The sequence below is a fragment of the Excalfactoria chinensis genome, chromosome 2, assembly GCF_039878825.1.
Source record: "Excalfactoria chinensis isolate bCotChi1 chromosome 2, bCotChi1.hap2, whole genome shotgun sequence".
Taxonomy (NCBI): domain Eukaryota; kingdom Metazoa; phylum Chordata; class Aves; order Galliformes; family Phasianidae; genus Excalfactoria; species Excalfactoria chinensis.
Window position 1 is genome coordinate 140,711,467 of NC_092826.1, and position 20,770 is coordinate 140,732,236.

The 20,770-nt window shown below is 40.8% G+C and overlaps 1 protein-coding gene across 3 annotated transcripts in view; it reads right to left on the minus strand.

Moving 5' to 3' along the window:
* Nucleotides 1–1,202: 1,202 nt before the first annotated feature.
* Nucleotides 1,203–20,770, minus strand: part of MINDY4 (MINDY lysine 48 deubiquitinase 4) — a 65,275-nt gene continuing 45,707 nt past the window's right edge. For 2 of the 3 annotated variants that reach the window (XM_072329852.1, XM_072329853.1), the window contains exons 16-18: nt 13,776–13,956; nt 8,921–8,993; nt 1,203–4,361 (exon numbers count right to left, since the gene is read on the minus strand). In XM_072329852.1, coding sequence (XP_072185953.1) covers nt 4,313–4,361; nt 8,921–8,993; nt 13,776–13,956 — 303 coding nt within the window. In that variant the 3' untranslated portion in view covers nt 1,203–4,312. The remainder of the gene's footprint in view (nt 4,362–8,920; nt 8,994–13,775; nt 13,957–20,770) is intronic. The other variant, XM_072329854.1, reaches the window with a different exon arrangement.

Sequence of the window (20,770 nt, forward strand, 5' to 3'; positions counted from 1 at the left end):
TAATACTTGTTAATACTTGGCTTACACACATGTCATTTTCCCAAGCTCTTCAACTTTCCTCTGATTTTAAAGTGACCGTTTCCTGTCATTCCAAATTACCCCATTCCACGCGTAAGCAACACAAACAAAATGCAATCTGCCTCCGGAGAGTCAAGAACTGAAAACAACAGACACAAGCTTTCATCTTTGAACTCCCTGGGAACAAACCCTGTACAAATTTGCTCATGTGTCTGTCATCAGATCTCAGACTGCCCTGAGATTTAGCAGTGCAATAGGGACAGATATGACAAAAGCAACTTCAGCAGCTTCATCAACTCCAGTGAGAGCTCTATGCACAATGACCTGCAGATGGACAAGAAACTTCGTGTGCACATGTCCACCTTGAACAAACTTCCTTAAACTCTTAATTGTCAATGATTCCCCATGTTTTGATCAGTGTGATGCAATTCATTTATTGAATGAGAGGTGATGGCCTCAAGTTGCTTCATGGGAGGCTCAGGTTGGATGTTAGGAACAATTTATTCTCCTTAAGAGCAGTGAGACAGTGGCACAGACTGCCCAGGGAGGTGGCAGGATCAACATCCCCGGAGGTGTTTATGGAGATGTGGCCCTTGGGGACATGGTCAGTGGGCATGGTGGGGGTGGGTTGGAGTTGGATGATCTCAGATGACCTCAGTGTTCTTTTGCAGTGATTCTATGATCCTATGATTTCACACTAAGCCAGGAGGGGTGATGAGATCCTTGCAGTTTTCACTCACAGCACTGAGTAGGTTCAAATGGTGGACGTGCACTGATGCAGGCAGACAATACCTCACATTTCCAACCAGCCCCAGAATGGTTGGTTCCAGCACCCGCAGCTCTCAGATGTGAGAATCCCAGGCTCGGGATGGGTCCCTCTGCCCTGCATCTCCAACTGCACTGTGGTTCCACTCAGAGGAGAGGGAAGATCAGCTTCTTGTTACTATTCCACGGACAGGAGGAGGTCCATGAAGCTGTTATAATCTATTCTCTCAGATTAATTTCCCTTGGCAAATTAATTACTAAAAAAAAAAAAAAATAAATAAATAATAAAATAAAATAAAATAAAATAAAATAAAATAAAATAAAATAAAATAAAATAAAATAAAATAAAATAAAATAAAATAAAATAAAATAAAATAAAGTGAAAAGAAAATGAGATGTTGCTATTATCTTTTCTTGAAAGGTTTTATTTGTATGGGACATTCAGTACAAAACAAAGTTAATACACTTTGCACAAGGGCAACATTCATGACACTTTACCAAAATAGCACTTCTGCTCAGATTTACAATAGGTGATGTCGGTTGTAAGCTAAGGCGTCACGTCTCAGCAGAGGGTGTATTTTTCATAGCACATTAGGGAAGAGAATGATTTTAAGATATACATAGAGGCCCAGTGCCAGTGTCTTGTACTGTACTATTTGCAAACAGTTGCTTTGTTCACCTCAGGAAGTCACGTTCATCGGGCAATGAAAATGAAAACGGGAAACAATGAGAAGGAAAACATAATCAACAAAGTAGATGGAGGTTCCTACAACAGGATATGCTTCTGCACAGGTCTCTGCAGAGGTTTCTGCATTGCTGTATACCATTTTGTCTTGGTTTGTCTGATCATTTGATTCCAAAAGATACATGGAGCCTTAAGGCAAATTGTTTCATGTGTTTTATCATCAAATTAAAATATGTGAGGTCTTTCTTGAGGCAGAAATAGACAGAGGTTTGGTTGGTTGGTTTTCTGCTGAAGAGGTAGAGCTAAGTGAGTATTTTCATTGCCTGTTCCCTCTTTATTGAAGAATGCCACAGGAAACCTCAAGAGCAAAGCTGGTGGCAGCAGCTTAGCAATGCAGTGCTCCAGCTTGGTGGGATTGCCCTGCAGAGGTGATGCTTCAGTGATGTGGTCCAAGTGTTGCACTTCTTGGCACAGATGAATCTTGAACTAGTTCAGTCTTAACCAGATAGCAGATAATCGACTTTCCAGAAAAAAAAAAAAGTATGTGTGAAAATAATTACGGATAATGAGTAAGAAAGATCTGTCTCAATGGGATTTTGTTGTAATAGAATTTAAGGTTCAACAAAACTGTTCTCCATAATCAGTAAGAACGGAGCCTTAAAGGCTTTGCAGCCTGTTTTAAAAGGAGGAACAGAGTACATGGCTCCCTCCCACCTTCATTAATCTTTCAAGATAAACCATGAAACATAATCAGTTTCCAAAACTTATTCATTAATCTTCAACTCTTTCTTAAAACCTGAAAGATTCTTACATCTTGAGGGATGGAGTTCATCCGAGGCAATCCCCTTGGGCTCCATCTATACTCAGTTTATAACCCTCCCATCAGGAGCACATTTCTTCTTGTCCATAAGAAAAGATAAATCACTCCCTACTCTGAACGGAGCCCAGAGAAAGGGCTCCTCAACACAAATCTGCACTGGAGACATCCATATTCCAGCCAGCTGAAATCAGGACAGTAACATGGCGGCTCCCTTCCTCCCCAGAGGAACACTTCCGGAAAGGAGGTTTTTTGGTACACCTAGTTCCAAAAATCTTCTATTGTTTTTCATCTCTTCACTATTTTCTGTCCAAATGCATTCTGAAAAATCTTGCTTTATGATCTCGCTGCCCTTTCATACTATGTTTGCTCCACTGAGCACACAGGGATTGTAGCTGATAGGAAAATTCAAGAAAAAAAGGTGTCCATTACAAGCTGGTGGCCTGGCTGACCCCATGCTCCAAGCTGTGCCAAACTGGGATCTTTGAACGTTTGGGATCCAGAAAATGGAGATCCTGAAAGTCAGATGAGGTGTGCATCGTAGAGGAAGCCTTGAATGTGTACAAACATCCCCCTACATACATTAAATGATGGGAGTTGGCAAAGGTCACGTAATGTGCCTATGGGGGAACTGGGAATGGACTCAGATCTGATGCTCTCCGTGATGCCAAGGCTGGATGGGAGATATTCACCTCACCAAGTTCACAGAAGGAAGTTTGCCTGTCTGACCTAAAACAAGTTACATTATACTGCATCACATAAAATGAAAACAACCACAGGTCTGAGATGTTTTACCACGTGTAGACAGTTTGAGGTACACAGGAAGCAGGGCCTGATGCTTATTCACAGACTACCTCACTTTTTTCTGGTAGCATGTTCAGGTTGGTTTCCAAATCTAGCTCACTTGCTTGTGCCCTGGAATTTGTATCTGCAGAGGCAGCTTGGTATCTTCCAGCTACACGGAGTAGAATGTTGAATTTCTGATGGAAACTGATATTGAAAATAGCAAGTGGTTTGTTTGGGCTCAGAGAGGTTTGCATACTGAGCACTAAGAGGGTGCTAAGATAAAATCAGCAATTAAAAGTCTGTGGTGAAACATGAGATAAGCACTCCCAAAAGACAAAAATAACTCTAGAAACGCCGTTTCTCTGCAACTTGTCCATTAGCAATTAATATTTTCCAAAGCACTTTTTCTCATCTTCAGTTCAGTAACTCGTTCCAATTTTGGTAAAATTTTGCCAAAATATGTCATTCAAAGAATTCATTTCAGAATATAAACTGTTTCGGTACCTCGTGGTGCATCTCCCCCGTACACCATTTTCTCACAAGCACTTTATTTATTCATGAATAACAGTATCTGTCACAGACAGGTGCCCTTTACATTTCCAATCCAGCATCACTTCTTCTGTTTTCTTGCAAGGATGAAGCACCAAACCACAGAACTTATCAGCCACTTTGGTGCAAATAAAACCTAGTAAGTGAACTCCAGCCCACGAGGTTACCTGTAGGTTCAGACTTAGATTTAGACTTAGTAATGTATGGTGAATATTTATTTCTTGGATGATGTTTCATCCTGGCACTGCAGTGTTACAGGTGAAGAAAGAGGCAGGACAGGAAGGCAGAAACAGGGACAGAAATAGCAGCTCGGCTCCTTTCATCAGATTTTTGGGAACAATTGCAGGATACAGAGTTGATCCAGAAAAGGACCTGAAGGGGACACTGACAACTCCATTGCTTTACCCGTAACCGTCACTTGGCTTTGGAGACACTCAGTCTACACATTGAAACTGTACATTAAAGGCATCAACAAAGAATTTATCTAAGTGTTGTTTGCATTATAAGCAAAATATCCAAAGCATGAGGAGAATGAGGCGACGCTCCTCCAGCCTGCACACAGCCATGTCATTCTTCCTCACCGTAAGCGGCATAGAACTCCTGTCCTATTTCCTGCATTGGTGGGAATAGGAATGTGCTAATTCTGTCATTTCCTTTTTTTTTCTGTACAAATAAAGTGCAGGTCGGGTCAGTCACAGGATTGGTTCTGTGCCATTCCAGTCAATAACAGCTCCATGCCATCTAGAAATAAAAGCAACCATTTGACATCCATGAGTTTATCAGGTTGTTGGAAAGGTCAACTCACCACTCTTAACCACCCAACCACCGATGGAGAATGTAGGATTGACTCACTTAGGGTAACTTATCACATCTCCAATGAAAAAGAAGTGAAATGAAGTGTTTGTGCCCCTAATTTTAGGGGCCTATGTTTGGAGATCATTTTCCTTACGCTTCACAGTCTCTTCCAGGCAATAAAAAGTTCTCAACAGCAGCTGATTCAGAACAAGAGGATTGGCTTTGCAAAGACTATGGGCAGTCTCCAAGTTGGGTAAGAGAATTACCCTCATGTAACCCAAATGAGACCAAATAACTTCATTTAGCAGCTATCCTTTCTCTTGTCCTTGGCTCCTTTGAAACATTCAGTGGTTCACCCTAAAGGTAATCTTTTGCTTTTTCTATGGGGAGGCTTTGTTTTTCCTCAGCCTTACCCTTTCTTCTGAATAACATTAAAGATATATACTGAAAAAAATGTGCACAAAATCTTCTGTCTTCTGAATCTCTGGCTGTGTATTGGCCACTATTGTTCAGCTGTCCACTCAAGGAACATCAAACCTGCACTTGCTGCCGGTTGGCTCCCCAGTGACCTCACCAGGCTGAAATGAATCAGCTCTCCCTACCACCAGAGTCATTCATTAGGTGCATGGCATCCTTGTCCACAGCATTTTTCATACTTGCAAATTCATGGTTTGGATCTTCTAAGAATGGAACTACTGTCAAACACAACGATCTGGTGGGCACAGCGGTGGCTTGCCATACTGCAAGCCACGTTCTGTCTGTCACGGAGGAAAGGATGTGTCAGCACAAATGTAACAGCTCAGTCTTTTTGCTGAGCAAGCCAGTTATATGTAAAACAAAACCAAAATGTGAATCCCTGTAGTATTAAGCGCAGGGCCTCAAGGGAAGTGACCACCTACAGGACTTTTTTTTGTCCACAACCATCCCCAATGAAAGCACAAGTGTGGATGGTTGGGGCTGTGAATTTGTTGCCTTCCTTTTTTGATTTTGCCAAGAAAATTAAAAGAAAAATACTGCAGAATGGGTGTTCTCCTCCCAGGGTTTAATAGGAACACACAAGAGTGATGCCTCATGCGTTAAGCTAATGGCAGAATGCGGCCTTGCTGGGAATAGCTGACCTAGTCTAGCATTTGTCAGGGTAGAGATGTCTCTTCCAGAGGTTCACTTTTCCCCCAAAAAATAACCACAGATGTAAGTGGGAAGTTCAGTTGTCACCTTCTGTTCCTATTGGATTGTTCTGGGAATGCCATCAGCTCTTCCTTTATCTTTCCATATAAATTTTACCTCTCTGAGGTGAGTACAGCATCAAGAGGGATCCACAGAGGCAACACGATGCAAATGAAATCTGCTCTGAGGTTACTCAGTGAAAATATTAATGCTCTGACACCATTTTTAAGTTTCTGGCTTACAATCACTATGCAGGGCAGAACTTGCCTTTTTTGAAACAGATTTTCAATAAAGAGCTTAACCAGCACAGCAGATTCTGAAGCAGGACTCCGTGTAACTTTCCCAACAAGTTTTATCTCCTCTATTTATTTTCCAGCTATTTTTCTTGAGCTGTCTGTAGAATAAAAAGCAATTTGCCAATTTGCTCATGCAGAGACAGCTTCGAAACTTTCTCACCTTTTGGATCTGCACAAGAAAAAGTGTCAGATAGTGAGGAACCTCTTTCACAGGTGCTGAACTAGTCATTTCTTACTGGAAAAAAGCATGATCCAAGCAATTCAGAGCTCTCCAACTGACTTGCCACAGTGTAACCTAAACCGATCTCATACTGAACTATAATTTATCAGATTAACAATATGAAAACAACACTGGACTCATCTTTGTTTGACTATGAACTCATTCAAGGGTCATGGGAGTCAAATGGAAGAGTTCCACTGAAGAACTGGTTTGGGCCCCAGGCAATGCTCCCTCTGGAATAACTTCCAGAGAATATCTCTTGCATTGATCGTCTGTCTCCAGTAATTTAGGATTAAGTGCCTGCCCTTTTCTCCTCACCTATCACATTTCTACCAAATGTCTCACTTTGAAGGAACACAGATGAGTGATGTGCCACACTGTTCCAGAGTCACAAAGGAAAGCTGAGTGCTGTGGGTTAACAAAATCCAACACTAGATTCAGATTATAATATCAGATCAAAGTTTTTTTCCCTTTGGGCAGAGCTAACAGATGTTACCTGGGCAGCCTGAGCTGGTATGAAATGTGGAGACTGATGGCCCTGCCTGTGGTGGGAAGTTGGAGCTTCATGATCCTTCCAACCCAGGCCATTCTGTGATTCTATGATTCTATTACCACCAATCCAGAGAGATGCTGAGGATGATGACTTTGAAATAAGAGTATTCTTCGGGGGAGAATGGAATCAGGCACCTGCACGGCATCTCCCAGAAACCCCACTCAGGGCTGCCCGTTCCAGGCACATCTTGATCCAAACCTGACTACTTCCAGGGATGTCTTAGGCTGAAAACTCCAATAGAAGTTACACAACAGTGACTCTTCAGCTGGGATTCTGCAGGTTAAAGCAATCCCAGACGAGGACTATTATGATCTAGTCATGCAAAGGATTACCTGCTTTAAACTCAAGCCCTGCTTTTCTGACATTTTGTAAAACAGGGAATAAAAGCATAAGCCTCCTCCCACAGAAGCAAAACAACTGTTCTCCTCTGATAATAATAATAATGAAAAAACTAAAAATGGAGACTATCTATTACAGGTGCAGATCTTTCCATTGGGAGATGATAAGAGAACAAACAGCAGACAGATGGCCGGCATAGGACACAGCGCCCTGCAGGGTGCTGATGTTCAGGTACGGGGCAACCCATTGGTAAGACTTCCCATGGACCGAAACAGCACTAAGTCATACTAAAGAAAAGGAAAACCCCTAACCCAAACTTGGAAACAATGGTTGATATCAATTCTGATTGGTTCCACTATTAAATTGTCCACACTGAGAAACTACCTTTTTTGATGAGAAAGGTCTGATAATGAGCTGTACTGCTGTAAATGCTAGGTCAAAAGGAGCAGAGGCCTGTTTGTTTGTTTGCTTACTTGCTTGTTTCTTTGGCTTGCTTTAATAACAACTATTTTATTGGTGTTTTCCACAGCTGTGTGATAGTAAACATTTATTTTTGTGTCTCTCAATTTGTTAAACACTCGTTAGTTTGTTTTGTTTTTACTTTTCTCCACACACTGCTTCGGAGTTGGAGAAAGATTTCTTCAAACGAAAAGGAAAAACACGGCATGAAAGACCTTTAGCAGCAAGGCCACGCTTGAATAAATATGTTCAAAGCAATTGGAGAATACAGAAAACAAGGAGAGAGACTGATTGGGGTAAATCAGACCGTCCTAGGAACGGTACAAACAAAATTAATTGACACTGGAATTTGGTGGTAATTTACTTCCACAATAGATTAAAGTAAGGAATTTAGAATAAACAAATATCATCGTTACCAAAGCTGAGTGTAACTTTGATGCACTGCCAGGAATTGGAGACATTTTAAGTGTAACTTTAAATAGTTGCATGTAGTATTCACCCCACATTGTGGGCTTCTGAGGTGAAGGATTATCTATCTCTGTTTGCAGTCATGCTTAAATTTCGCTTAAACAGTGGAATCCATATACAGCCTATACGTGCAGGGAGTCTGAACCAATGGTGCTGTCACACTAAAGGATGCCTCATTTGTTTCCTGTAGCTCCATAAAGCCAGCCCTGCAGCAACACGCTGTTTGGCAGCCACTGTCCTTATTTGTTTTGCCTTTCTTTTTCCTTAGCAGAAAAAAAAATGTGGCAGAGAAAGGAGGGAAATGACAAGGGAAATCTGAAGCTGCTGGGCTGTTAGGGCTTTGACAATGAGGCTTTTAATTCTTGCTCCAGAGATATTCAGATAGCAGCTTTCAAAGTCCTGTTGAAGGAGTGATATAAAGACGATACTTTCAGCCAGGGAAAGTTCCTGATTTTGCTTCTTCCATAACTCGGTAAACTGAAAATGTTCTCATTAACTTCAGTACCATTTGGATACGTTACTTAAAAGTCCATCATTTAATATCATATCTGCCTGGAGAAGTCAGCACTTCCATGGGCAGCTTGAGAGAACAAAGACCACTGAGGTCTTAAGTCTTCAGGTGTCAAATGTGGTACCCAAGTGCCTCTGTGCTTTGGCATTTTTCAGAAGACTGATGGAGATGGAAGAGAATTTCTTTTCTCGTTATACCTCTACAATACCTCTACAATAGGAACCAATGTCTTTTGGGAATCCACGTTTTGACCTTTTGAAATCAAGTTGAGCTCTCAAGTTATGGCTCAGTCAGCTTCTGGTGACATAATGACAGTCCCTCTAGGAGTGAAACGAATGCCTTGGGCAATTTGATGTACAATAAAGGGTGATCTTTTCTAACTCTTAACCAGTAATTTTGCAAGAGTAACTGCCACAATATTAACTTTTTAGCCACACTCAAGCTTTACATAAATGTAAAAATACCAGTATGACAAATGCCGTTTTCACTTACTTTGTCCTAATGCAGTGCTCAAGTGGAGGCGTAAGATCATTTTCTTTATCTTCAGTGCACATCTGAGTCGTGTCTACAAACACATATCAGACATAATTAGAGGCTGAGGTAGATGTCTGTTAATATCTGCGCTGCAGTGGTTTCTAGGAACTCCACCCATGTATGTGACAAAATAGACAAGAGGCCCTACTACTCACACTACAAACCTTGTAGTATTTCGCCTCCTGGTCTATTGCCTATTCACACGATGGCTGCCCAAAGGCTGAAAGGAGGTGACTACATGTAAGCTTGCTGTTGGGAACAATCCCTAGGTTGGTCCCAATGTTAGCTGATCTTGCTCAGAATTGTACTGACTGCTTAGCAGTAAGGATAACTGTGGGACAGTGTTTGGATCACGACCTGACCCAGGCTACCTTATTAGTATAAAGATGGTCCCAGGGAAAACTAGAGGGCCAGAAGATGAAAGGACATGCAGGAGAGCTATTGTGAGAATTTTATTTTGCAGGCAATTAATTGATTATTAAGAAAGCAGTTTAATCACACACTGAGCACAGTAAGTCCTACACGTGAATAACAAATCCCAAGTCCAACCCAAAGTAAATTAAGATTCCTTCACCCCTGAAAGGAAAACTGTTCCTTTACTGTGGAAAAAGTGCACAGATGGGAGAAAACGGTATCGTGTGAGATGGAAGAGAGCTACCACCATCTCTGAGCATTCCTTTGGGATGGAGAGGCAATTGCATTGTTCCGGGGAAAACAGAGAGGTCAGTGTCTCAGAGCCTGGATCTGTCAACAGTGAAAGTAGTTGCTGAATTTCCCAGGGAGAAAACATCCTGCAGCCAGCTTGGATGTCAGTCTGCTCAGCTGTTTCCTGTTTTGGAGTAAAACATCTTAGACTGCCGTACACTGGAGCTGGTTTTTGGCAGTTTTCTTTCAGCCCACGGGAATGTTGTAAGCAACTGATGGTACTAAGCCAGGGTGCAGGATATGGAGCTGACGCAGTGAGACTGATGGAGACAGGATGGGAAGCAAATGCTCCTGTATTCACTACTGCCCTTCTCAACTATATCTGACTTCCTCCTGCCAGTACAAATACCTGAAGAATGCTCTGAGTGACTGGAGGGGATGGAGTAACAGAAAACAGACAAAATTTATAATTACATAAAGTAGTGGCCATTTTATCCTGGAACTTCAGGAATTGAAGGGATACGCTGGAATCTTCCAAGATTCAATGGGCTTCTCTCATCCTAGTACTGAAGAGTTTATGAGAGTTTGTTACAGGTCTCCAACAGCACATCTTTCTCTCAGGTGTTCAAGAAACATTTAGATGTTTTACTAAGAGGCATGGTTTAGTGGGGAAACATTGGTGGTAGATGGGTGGTTGGACTGGGTGATCTCGGAGGTTTTTTCCAACCTTGGTGTTTCTATGATCCTATGAATAGTGTTTGTACACTCTAGGAATTCCTGATACTAACGTTTAGGATCTTAGGATCTCTTGATAAGAGGCAACATTTGCTGTCCTAATCACAACATCAGCAGAGCTGCCTTTCAGAGTCATTGACAACTTGCAAAGTTTTGTCCGTTTTTGACTTGATTTCTTCCAACTAGATTTTGGACTGAAGTTTTTCATAGAAAGGGATATGAAAGTATCACTAACAGAATACCTCGCCAAATCAGGCAGAGAGCATTTAGCTAAGTTATTTAACTAACGACTGCAATAAAGTGTTTCACATAACTCATTTGGAGCAAAGAGCCTCAACGTTGCATTTATCTACCTTGAAGTCACCAAGAGCAAGAAGGACCTGAGTACAATCTCTTCTATTTACCCTTATATTTAAGCTAAAGATGGTGAGAAACTGAGCATCAGATGAGTTATAAACTTCCTATTCAAGAGATATGGTGAGGATGGGTTCAGAAGAGCAGAACTGGAACAGACAAGACATAATGCTCATTATTTAAATGGCCACCCTAAGAAGTGATGTTTTATTAATTGCTTTTCCAGAAGCCTTTTGCACGTTGGAACAATCTCAACTTTGGGATAAAACCATTTGGAAAGTGCCATCATCATCAATAAACAAGTCTTGCCCAGAAGCTGCCTCCAGTATCCAGAGATCTGCTGATTCTATGGGATGTGCAAATGGCACCTCTAGGTCTGCAAGAATTTCCAGAGAAATCTGGTTCTGTTTCATTAGCAAATATTCAGCTCTAATTTGAAAATACCTTTGAAAGGATATTGAGTTCAAGAGATGAAACAATGAGATGTAAAAAAATTCGTTCAAACAGATTGTACAAAAATTCGCTATATATCCACTTGGAGACGGTATATTATAAATGTAGACAGGTATTAATGGTATACATTAGAAAACAGCAGTATTTCTCCAAGCAGAACAACAAGCTCTTTCATACAAGTGCTCTGCGTGACCTGTAACAACAATCTCCACCGAGTCCCTAAACAACCCACAAAAGCAATGGAGAAATTAATTTAGATCCATTGGCTTGTTTTCTCTCTCTGAATATCAGAAAATTCTACCAAATGGAAAGAAGAACTGAAGAACCTTTATTTAGGATTGAGTGTTGAACTCACTAGTAGCTGCAGTCTGCTTTTAGGAAGGAAATTCATATTTCTTGTCTATATCTTGGCAAGTGGTATTCAGTATGAAAAGCAGTGCAAAGTCTTAACCCCATATAATAGTGATGGTGATTTAATGCAAAACAGTAATTGCTGTTACCCCAAAAATGTAGTTCTGCTCCTACTTTCTGGCTTTTATGCAGTTCTTGCCCAGTATAATTTCTTCAGAATTTCCCGAAGTGTGACCTTGATTGTAATCTTCATAATTATAAATAAGATCCGCATTTAAAGGAATTCCCCTTATTGTTATTGAGAATTATAGAATCACACAATCATAGGATGGCCTGGGTTGAAAAGGCTCACAGTGCTCATCCAGTCCCAACACCCCGCTATGTGCAGGGTCACCAACCAGCAGCCCAGGTTGCCCAGAGCCACATCCAGCCTGGCCTTGAATGCCTGCAGGGATGGGGCATCCACAGCCTCCTTGGGCAACCTGTTCCAGTGCGTCACCACCCTCTGGGGGAAAAGCTTCCTCCTGATATCCAACCTAAACCTTCCCTGTCTCAGTTTAAAACCATTCCCTCTTGCCCACCTTCATAAACAGCCATCCGCATTCCTAGAGAAGCAAGCAACCTCCAAAACTTACATCTGTGGGATGTGGTTGTGCAGCATCCAGGACTTCATGCTATATCTCTGCGTAATGCTACCTTATCATCACAGCTCGTTGATATTTCCATGATGGAAATACCAGTCATACTTACCATCATGGTATTTCTACCTGGTACTGCATGCATAGCTTAGATTTATGTTCAGTGTCACCTTTAAGAAGTAAAACAATTCTAGTTTTTCTCCAGACCAAGAGCAGGATTACTGCACTAACAGAGCTACGAAAGTCTTTCCCCGGAATGATGAAACTATTTGCTGTTTACAGCCTTCTGCAGAATGTCACAGATAACAAAAGAAGAGGCTGGATCTCTGGAAGGGGCTATGGCTACAACAAAAAGATATCTACCTCTCAGTGCAAGTCCCATCTTTGAGGAGAAATAAAGAGTTCTGCCTCTGAACTCTTTCTCATCCAGGGCTTTCAGAGTTTTGGGTACATTTGGATTTTGGAGGTGTCTCTGATTTATTAAAGAGAAAAGGAAAGATGCCTGCTTTGGACCATGTGTTGCACAGTGCAACAGAATACAACGACCGTGTCTCAGTCTCCTATTCCTTTTCCGAATCCTCCATATCACTTAGTAAGAATCCCTCTACCTAAAGAAGAAATCCCCCTCTGCATACAGTCATGAGCATGTAGCAATTATCGTGAGCCATCTGAAAACAGAAAGCCGAGGGACACATCCACAGTCCAAAACCATCGAAGAGATTACTTCTTTCATAAGGACAACATATACCTGCCAAATAAACTATGGAAAATATTCGGCCTAAAAAGGCTGAACAAAAAGTATCAGCCTATGAAAATAGTGAGATTTTTGGTAATCATTGTTGTTTTGATGATTACATGTTAACATTTACAATAGGTTGTCTCCAGGTGAAGATACAGGGATTTCTTTGTACAATCTGTTTTAATATATCTTCCTGTATCTGGGACAGACTGTGAGATGCATTTTGCAGCAACACGCTGCGGAGGTTGAGAAATGTGCTGGGATAAGATATAATGCAATGGCTACAACTGAAAGTCATGGACTTCAATTAAAATAAGAGGAGAGAAAGACTACAGCAATCACTACCAAACCTTACAAAATGCTGAAGGCCTCTAGAGCCACCATGATACCAACTGCTTTGCCACAGGGCCTTAATTAGAGCATGCAACACTCGTGCATAACTCGTCATGTCCAAGAATCACAATGTTAATGCAAACAAGGAATACCAACAGGCTATTCTTAAAAGAGGACTTCAGCAGGGTGTCTCCTTCAGATAAAGATGGAGTTTGATTAGATTGTATAAATGTAGCAAAGGAAAGAAAGCAAAGGATAAGGAGGCTATCATAAGCAAATATGAATTCAGTGCTCAAGAATATCTTAATATGGAAAGTAGGAGCTTTCTCAGCATCAGAATACTGCTTGTCCGATTGTCTTCCAGTTCAAGAAGCACAACTGCTGTAAAAGCAACCCCATAATTTGACATGGTTTCCTGAAAGAATGTGTTTAACAAGTCAGATCTTTCACATGCTCACATTTCCAAGCATGCTAGCGAGCAGGCCTGTCTTTGCTAGCAGGTTACAGTCATCTTCTGAAGCACCACTACAAGGAGTGAGATGCAGAGTCACTGCATTATACGTACCAACTGTTAATCGTATTTCTTCTTCTTGGTTGGCCAAGCCATCATAATAATAGAGATCAAACCTCCGCTCAGTTTTCCAGTCGCCTTGTAAATCCTTTTCCAGAGAAAAAAGCACACTGAAGTGGCTTTCACTGCATACCAACCAAATTGGGTATTTAGGGGTCTTCAGGTAACAACCAACCTAAAGGAAAGATTCAGAAGATTACAGATCAGAAAAGCTCTGGCAAGTCATTTAAATGTTTAAAGCAAGTATCTGGCCTTAATTATAGGTGACAAAATCCAGCTGCAGCACAAAATCACATCCCAAATGATCAGAACAAAAAGAAACTCTGTCCTCTGAAATAGCTGTAAAACTCATTTCTATCACTTCTGGTGGAACTTATGTTTTAGGGCAGACATGCATATATATGCTTAAATTCCTAGAGGGATGCATCTATTGCTCTGAAACTTAGTGGATGCTAAGCAATTTCTGCATCCCCTGAAGCCAATGAGTAAAATGTAGTATTTTCTTCACCTGACACTACTGTGTTCTGAGATAGTTACTATTCTCCTGCTGCATGCCACTGCCTTAATCCATGACAGAATCACTGCCATGCTGGATATTGTGTATAACCACCTTCATTCTATCTGAAGTGTTGTGTTTTATCTCCTAAACAGACGTGGCACTGTTGGGATGATGTAGATCTGCAACTCAAGGGATGGCAGCCAAACGTCCAAGTGTATGTGCAGGAAAATACAGCATCAGTTTCTGCCTCTGTAATACAGGTCATACAGTACACCGCTGAAAAGCAGAAGCCAATGGATATGCAGTTGTAATGGAAAGCCTAAATAGGCAAAAGGGTAGCCTAATAATAATAGTCTAAGGCATAAGGAATATATCCCTTTTATTATCAAGATTTAGAACTCAAATCTGAAGTGGTACAAAATTATCTTCCCAAATGATAATTTCTTCTGATGCCGGGTAACAGTTTTCTCACTACTTAAGTAACTCCTCCCTGACTCATTGCTTTGTCAGTATCTATTTAAAACAGGCTTTTATACAACAGTTTTGTTTTCTGATTCTTGGCTTAGATGTACTGCATTTTTTTTACAAGCTTACAAAAACACTCATAATACGAGTTATCAAGAAGGGAAATACACAGACACAACAAAAGACGGCAAATTAGAGGGCAATGGATGAAAAGATTCAGTTGCACAAACATCCATATTTTAGTATCCTGATAAATCAAAGCCAAAAGGGAACAGTCACTCTTCCCTTAAAAAAAAATGTTTTCTTCCCATATATGTCTGCTAAAGTAACTCGTAAGCTTCATCACAGGATATTTGACAAAAAAGGATTAGAGAGTTACAGAACTGCTTCCAAAAAGACATCCACCCCAACTCTTACTCACATGATCAATCCTACTGAAGTCAGGACAAGCTGTTCAGATGAGTAAGGTCTTGCAGGAACACTTTCCAAATATGCATAGTTTTCAATCACAATGCTAGCAGAGGAAGGCAAGGCCCTCCACTTGAAGGCAACAATGAGAACATTAAAATGTTGCATGTCAACTCTTCGTTTCCCATAAGAAATGAGAAGTCTCCATTTCAGTTACATCACTTTTACTAGTTCAGAATCAGATGCCACTTTTAACACCACACTGTGTACCAGGAGTAGTTGGTGCCCATAGGTGTGCTTCTCCCCCAAACCTCTAGCCACTTTGTTTTACTGTCATCAGCTTCCAGGAGCTTCTGTCTCTCCAGGTACGTCAGGCTATTCCTACTCTAGTAGAGAATACAAGTTCAGGCCAAGTGGCACGGAATGATTTGTGTCCATATGGTTATAAGAAGCATCCCTATCCTACAGCATTCCTCAAGCTACATGTGTATTTGTTTCTACAAAAAGTATTAAAAGGTAATTGAGAACCATGCTTCCAGACTTTTAGAAAATACACACAACCATGGGTTCACAACCATTTGTTCTCAGATCCATGCCTTGGTCTTGGTTAGTTTTGCACACAGACATGGCCTGCAGCAATCCCAGATGTCACTACAGTGGTCCACCCAACAGATGCTGAGCAGAACTGTAAGACTTAATGAGCAAAGAGTCCATAGTGAAGTCTAACTTCTTAGCAGTCCAAACCCAAGGAATCCCCTCCTTCAAACACATTTACTCCATTCACTTATTGCCTTTTATCTCATGATGTGCATTTGCCATGCAGAAACACACAGGCCAAACAACTAACAGTGTCACGGGTTCCCTTTAAACTCTTATCTAAACACTCCCATGCCTCTTCATCTTTCCCCATACAAGTATGTGCCATGTCTTCTGCAGGCTCTCCTTGGTCTTTTGACAGCTACAGACATCTTCTACCAGTTCCCCATCCCACGAGCTCTCTGTTACGTCAATGAAATAATTCAAACGAAAGTAAGAAAAAGACACAATAATCTGAGAAACAGACCATAAACTCCAGACAGGTGGGAACAGTCTCCCTTAAGCATGTCCCTATTTGGTGAGGCGATTAGTAAATTACACATGTCCTGTAGTCTTTGATATATGCACATATTGATCATACTGTGCAGCAACATTCCACTTACGCTTATGAGCATCACAGCAAGCCAAAATAGCCCTTCACCCTCACTTTGAGGATTCTCTTGACCACTTTTTCAAGTATCGCTTGCCGAGTGGACAAAGAGAATGTCCTCATTTAACTGATCCACCTGCTCAGTGCTGAGAGCTTCTTCAGTTGCCTGGCCAGGTTGGTGGATGATAACAATCCTGAAGTATAACAGGACCTTGAAACAGGACACTGAAGGACAAGAATGAACATCTCATGATCTGAATCAAAACCACTTAAGCTGACTTTGAGTATGAACCTTCCAGCAAGTGCTTCCAGAAAGCAGGGCCCTTCCTTCACCTGCTGCGAGCTGCCCTACAAGGCAGCACTGATTTCCAAAGGCAAATCAGGAGTACACGACATGAATCTGTTCAATCAAATATCATTATTTTTTGTTAATGGCTCATTGGCTGTTTTCTAGTTTGAAGAACAGAAGAAGAATCCTATACTGTTGCTTCTTGTAGTACCATAATGCATTAAAAAGTAATAATGCATCACTATTCAGTATTTATTTTCAAGCTTGCTCATTAATCTTTGCCAAGGCAAAAAAATTAAGAGAAGGAGTGTATGAGATGTCTTTTTGCGCTGCATGTTTTCAATTCCTAAGGAGACTTCACTGAACAGCAATTGTCTCCCTTACAAATGCTGTAAGAATGCTCATAAATTTTAGAGGCATAATCCTCATCTTTGGAAAATGTCAGCCTTTCTACAGCAAGCCCTTACAAAAGGCTCATTTTCAACACTACGGGTGGTCTTTTTCCACATATGACTTCAGTGTGTATTTGCACAATGGTGAAATTAAATCAGACAAATATTTACTACAAGAGAATTATTCCTATGTAACTGCCAACAGGAGTGTATGGTAGTGCACCATTCAGACTTTATTTCCTCACTGAACAAGGCTTTTGCCATATGTATACCAAATGAAACAAACAAACAGCCTATCGTTTGTTCTGACAGCTCTTCTCCCCCCATTGCCATGGCCTTAGCTGGTTTGAATTAACATTAAACAATGTCCCAACAGTGTTCGGACAGAAGAGTTAATGATGTAATAATAGACACCCTTATAATAGCGCTTGGGTAATCAAGGACAACAAACTCAGATGACCCATTCCACCACCACTGATAAAGCAACAGGTCAATCATATCACTGTTACATCTCCATTTACACTTGTATTGTTGCTACATACTGCTATGTTTGCGTGTTACTAAGGGACTTTGTCAAGTTTAAGTTATTTTCATTAATATGTACTTAATTTTAATTTTAGATTAAGACATAAAATTAAGGTTCACAACTTCTGACATCGAGACTATACACAATTTAATGCCTATGCCGGGTCAGGCAGAGATTGAAGTATTCTTTTGGGCAAATATTTATTAACAATAGTAGGAAAAATTATAGATAAATGGGAGTCACGGATCTTTTCCATAGCTTTGAATCCTTTCTAATGGTGAAACTGGAGGGGAAAAGTACATAATTAATGGAGAAGAACTGAAAGAGATGTGTGCTCAGCTCCAGGATGACCAAAGCAAAGCAAAGACTTGGCAGCACTGATTTTTTACTTAGGTCTCTAAGAGAACACAGCAATTGTAGTAAGGCAAAAACATCTCCAGGTGCCAGGTAGCCCTGAGATAGTTCCTTTATCCTTGTTCCATTCTGTTGCTTTTCTTGTACGTCCCACCAAGTGAAGTAATATCGAGGGAAAATCACCCCCTCATTCAGACTGCAGGACTTTGCCATTCCTTCAGGCCACATGGAGGAATTTATACTAATTTCAATCTGTTGCTTTACTGCAATGCCAAAGATAGGTCAAGATTCAGTCCACTTAACTCTAACATCTATTTGTAGGCCCTCTAATTTAGGTTGGCCTCTGTGCTTTGAAAATCAGTGAAGAGGAGATACAGTTTGATGGGATCAGTCCAGACCAAAATACAGACATCTACAATATGAACAGATATGAGGACAACATTTTACTTAACATTTTCTGTTTTGCATTTTAACAAACAATGCAAAGTTCATGTAAACGTGAAGTTTGTCTTATAGTCTTACATAAAAACGCTGTGACGGTTTGTTATTTGGCAGGATGTTGTTAAGAAATCAATGCCCGTATTTCATCAGCAGTGACTGGCTACTGGGAAAATAAATGTCCATGAGGAGGGCAATAGGATTTCATTGAAGAAACTTTCAGTTCCAAGAGAGAAAGAGGGATTTAAAATAAAGGAATGAAGAATATAATTCTGATATGGTCAATGCCTTGTCAGCTTTGCTTCAGTCAATCTGATAGTATCGCATATTTTTGCCCACAGTGGCCCTCATGAATGTCTTACATAAACAGCAGTCACCTGCAGAACGCATCCACCATGTACGACACCTACTGCTACCTATTACTGAAAAATAAGCAGAAAATAAAACCAACCATTGGTTTCCATTTTGCAAATGCCTATTTATTTATTTTTTGTTATGTTTTCTCAAACAAGATGGTTAAAAAACTCTTTCTACCCCTCTCCCTCCACAACCTCACCAATGACTTGACTTGAATCCAGTCCATCTAACTGAGAGAGGCGCCTGCTTAGCAGACGTACTTCCCAGCACAGGAGGTTATAGGAAGGACGTTCCACAGGGCAAATAAACAGGTGAGGTGCCAGAAGACAGAGCATGTGTGCTGAATTTAATAATTCAAGTAGGTCTTGTTATAGCACAGATTGTGCTGGTTTCATCAAAGGGACCAAAGATAATATTTCCCATATGTGGAATTTTAATGGATAAATTCTGTTCTTTTATGCTTCGTTCTCTTTCTGAAAAGACATGACTGTAATTTCTTTGTCAACACTTTTTTCTCTTCGTTTTCAGAAATACAAACACTAAAAAGCAATCTCTTTTGAAATGCTGACAGCTGATGCATGGATTCGGATGCTGTCAGGAATCAGAGTATGGTGAGCCTGCGAGGTCACCTGGTAGATAACTGGCTTCTCTGTGATAGCAGGACTGCCTAAGAGCAGGAGCAGGGATAACCAAAATCATAGAAACACAGAATATCCTGAGTTACAAGGGGCTCACAAGGACCATCGAGTCCAACAACTAGAAGGATCAGAGTCCTCATCTAAAAGAGCTGAGTAGCCTTGAATGCTTGCAGTAGGAGGTGTAACAGTACATACTGGTAGTGCTTTCCGAACGCATTTCAGAAGTAAGGCCAAATTGGCCAGTATTGTTCAAACCATGAAATCAGACATTCAGAAGATCTGTACCTCCCTCAAGTTGAGCTACTAGCTTATGGAATGACCCTGAGATAAGTGCTTTGCCTGTTCTTCATCTACCACCTCCCTTGTAAAATGTTACTGCAAAGCCAAAGACCGACCAAAAAGGACTTTCCCATACGACAGCTACATTGGTCCTGACAACTTCTGCACCTGGCTTCTTTACTTTTCTTGTCCCACTGCAGAAACCACACAGCTCCTCAGACCACCATGGACCCGCTGTCAGCCTGCAGACAGGGGGAAGCCTGCCCAGGTTCAGGTGGGTTGACCAGCTTTAAGAAACGTTTCAGCAACCCAAAGAGCAGTAAAGAAATACCAGGAAGCCCCAAATCTTAATGAAGTCTTCTCAGTTCAATGTGTAGGATCAGATGGAACTAATATACGTGGCTTGAATAAGGGGAAGAAATCCAAACATCTGTGACTTGCCTACAGAGAAGGAACAGTACGGATTTTTAGCTTTTTTGCATAAAAATGTGGAATTTCACTATAAAACTAAATGTTCGCATATGAATTACATTGAATAAATCCATCTGTCATTGTCCAAAAAAAAAAATGTGCAACAAGTAATTACAATACAAAGACTAAACTGAACACGGTAATGCTACGACTAAGAGCGATGACTGGACATTTAACAGTTCCAGACAAATTACAAGAAGCACACGTTTTTCCAATCAGCAAAGATAACACGTTCAGCATGGCTCACTGAAAGAGACTGCTGGATCAGCAAGAGAGGGATTCTTCAGGAATCACGAGTGAAAAAGGGACAGATCATTTTGTTCTTTTTTGCTACTGTTGGCATTTGACAGAAGGATTAACCCTGTTCTCATGTCCAGTGTTCTCAGCTCCGAATATATGCCAAGAAAACTGTGCCATATATATGAATACTCCATATTTTAGACAGGGGAGATGAAATATACAAGAATATTTTCCTACTATTTACTGCCTGGATATCTCTTCCTGAATGCATTGGTAAGTATGAAGAAGTCTACAGGAGAGCAATAAAAATAAGCTTTGGACAAGATGAGCTGCTGAAAAAGCTGTTGCGACTGTTGCACCAGCTCACAAAGGTCTAGCAGATAGCCATTAGGTGTTTGGGGGTAAGGCTGGATTAGAAGGAAGAAAGATAATCAGAGGAAACTAAGT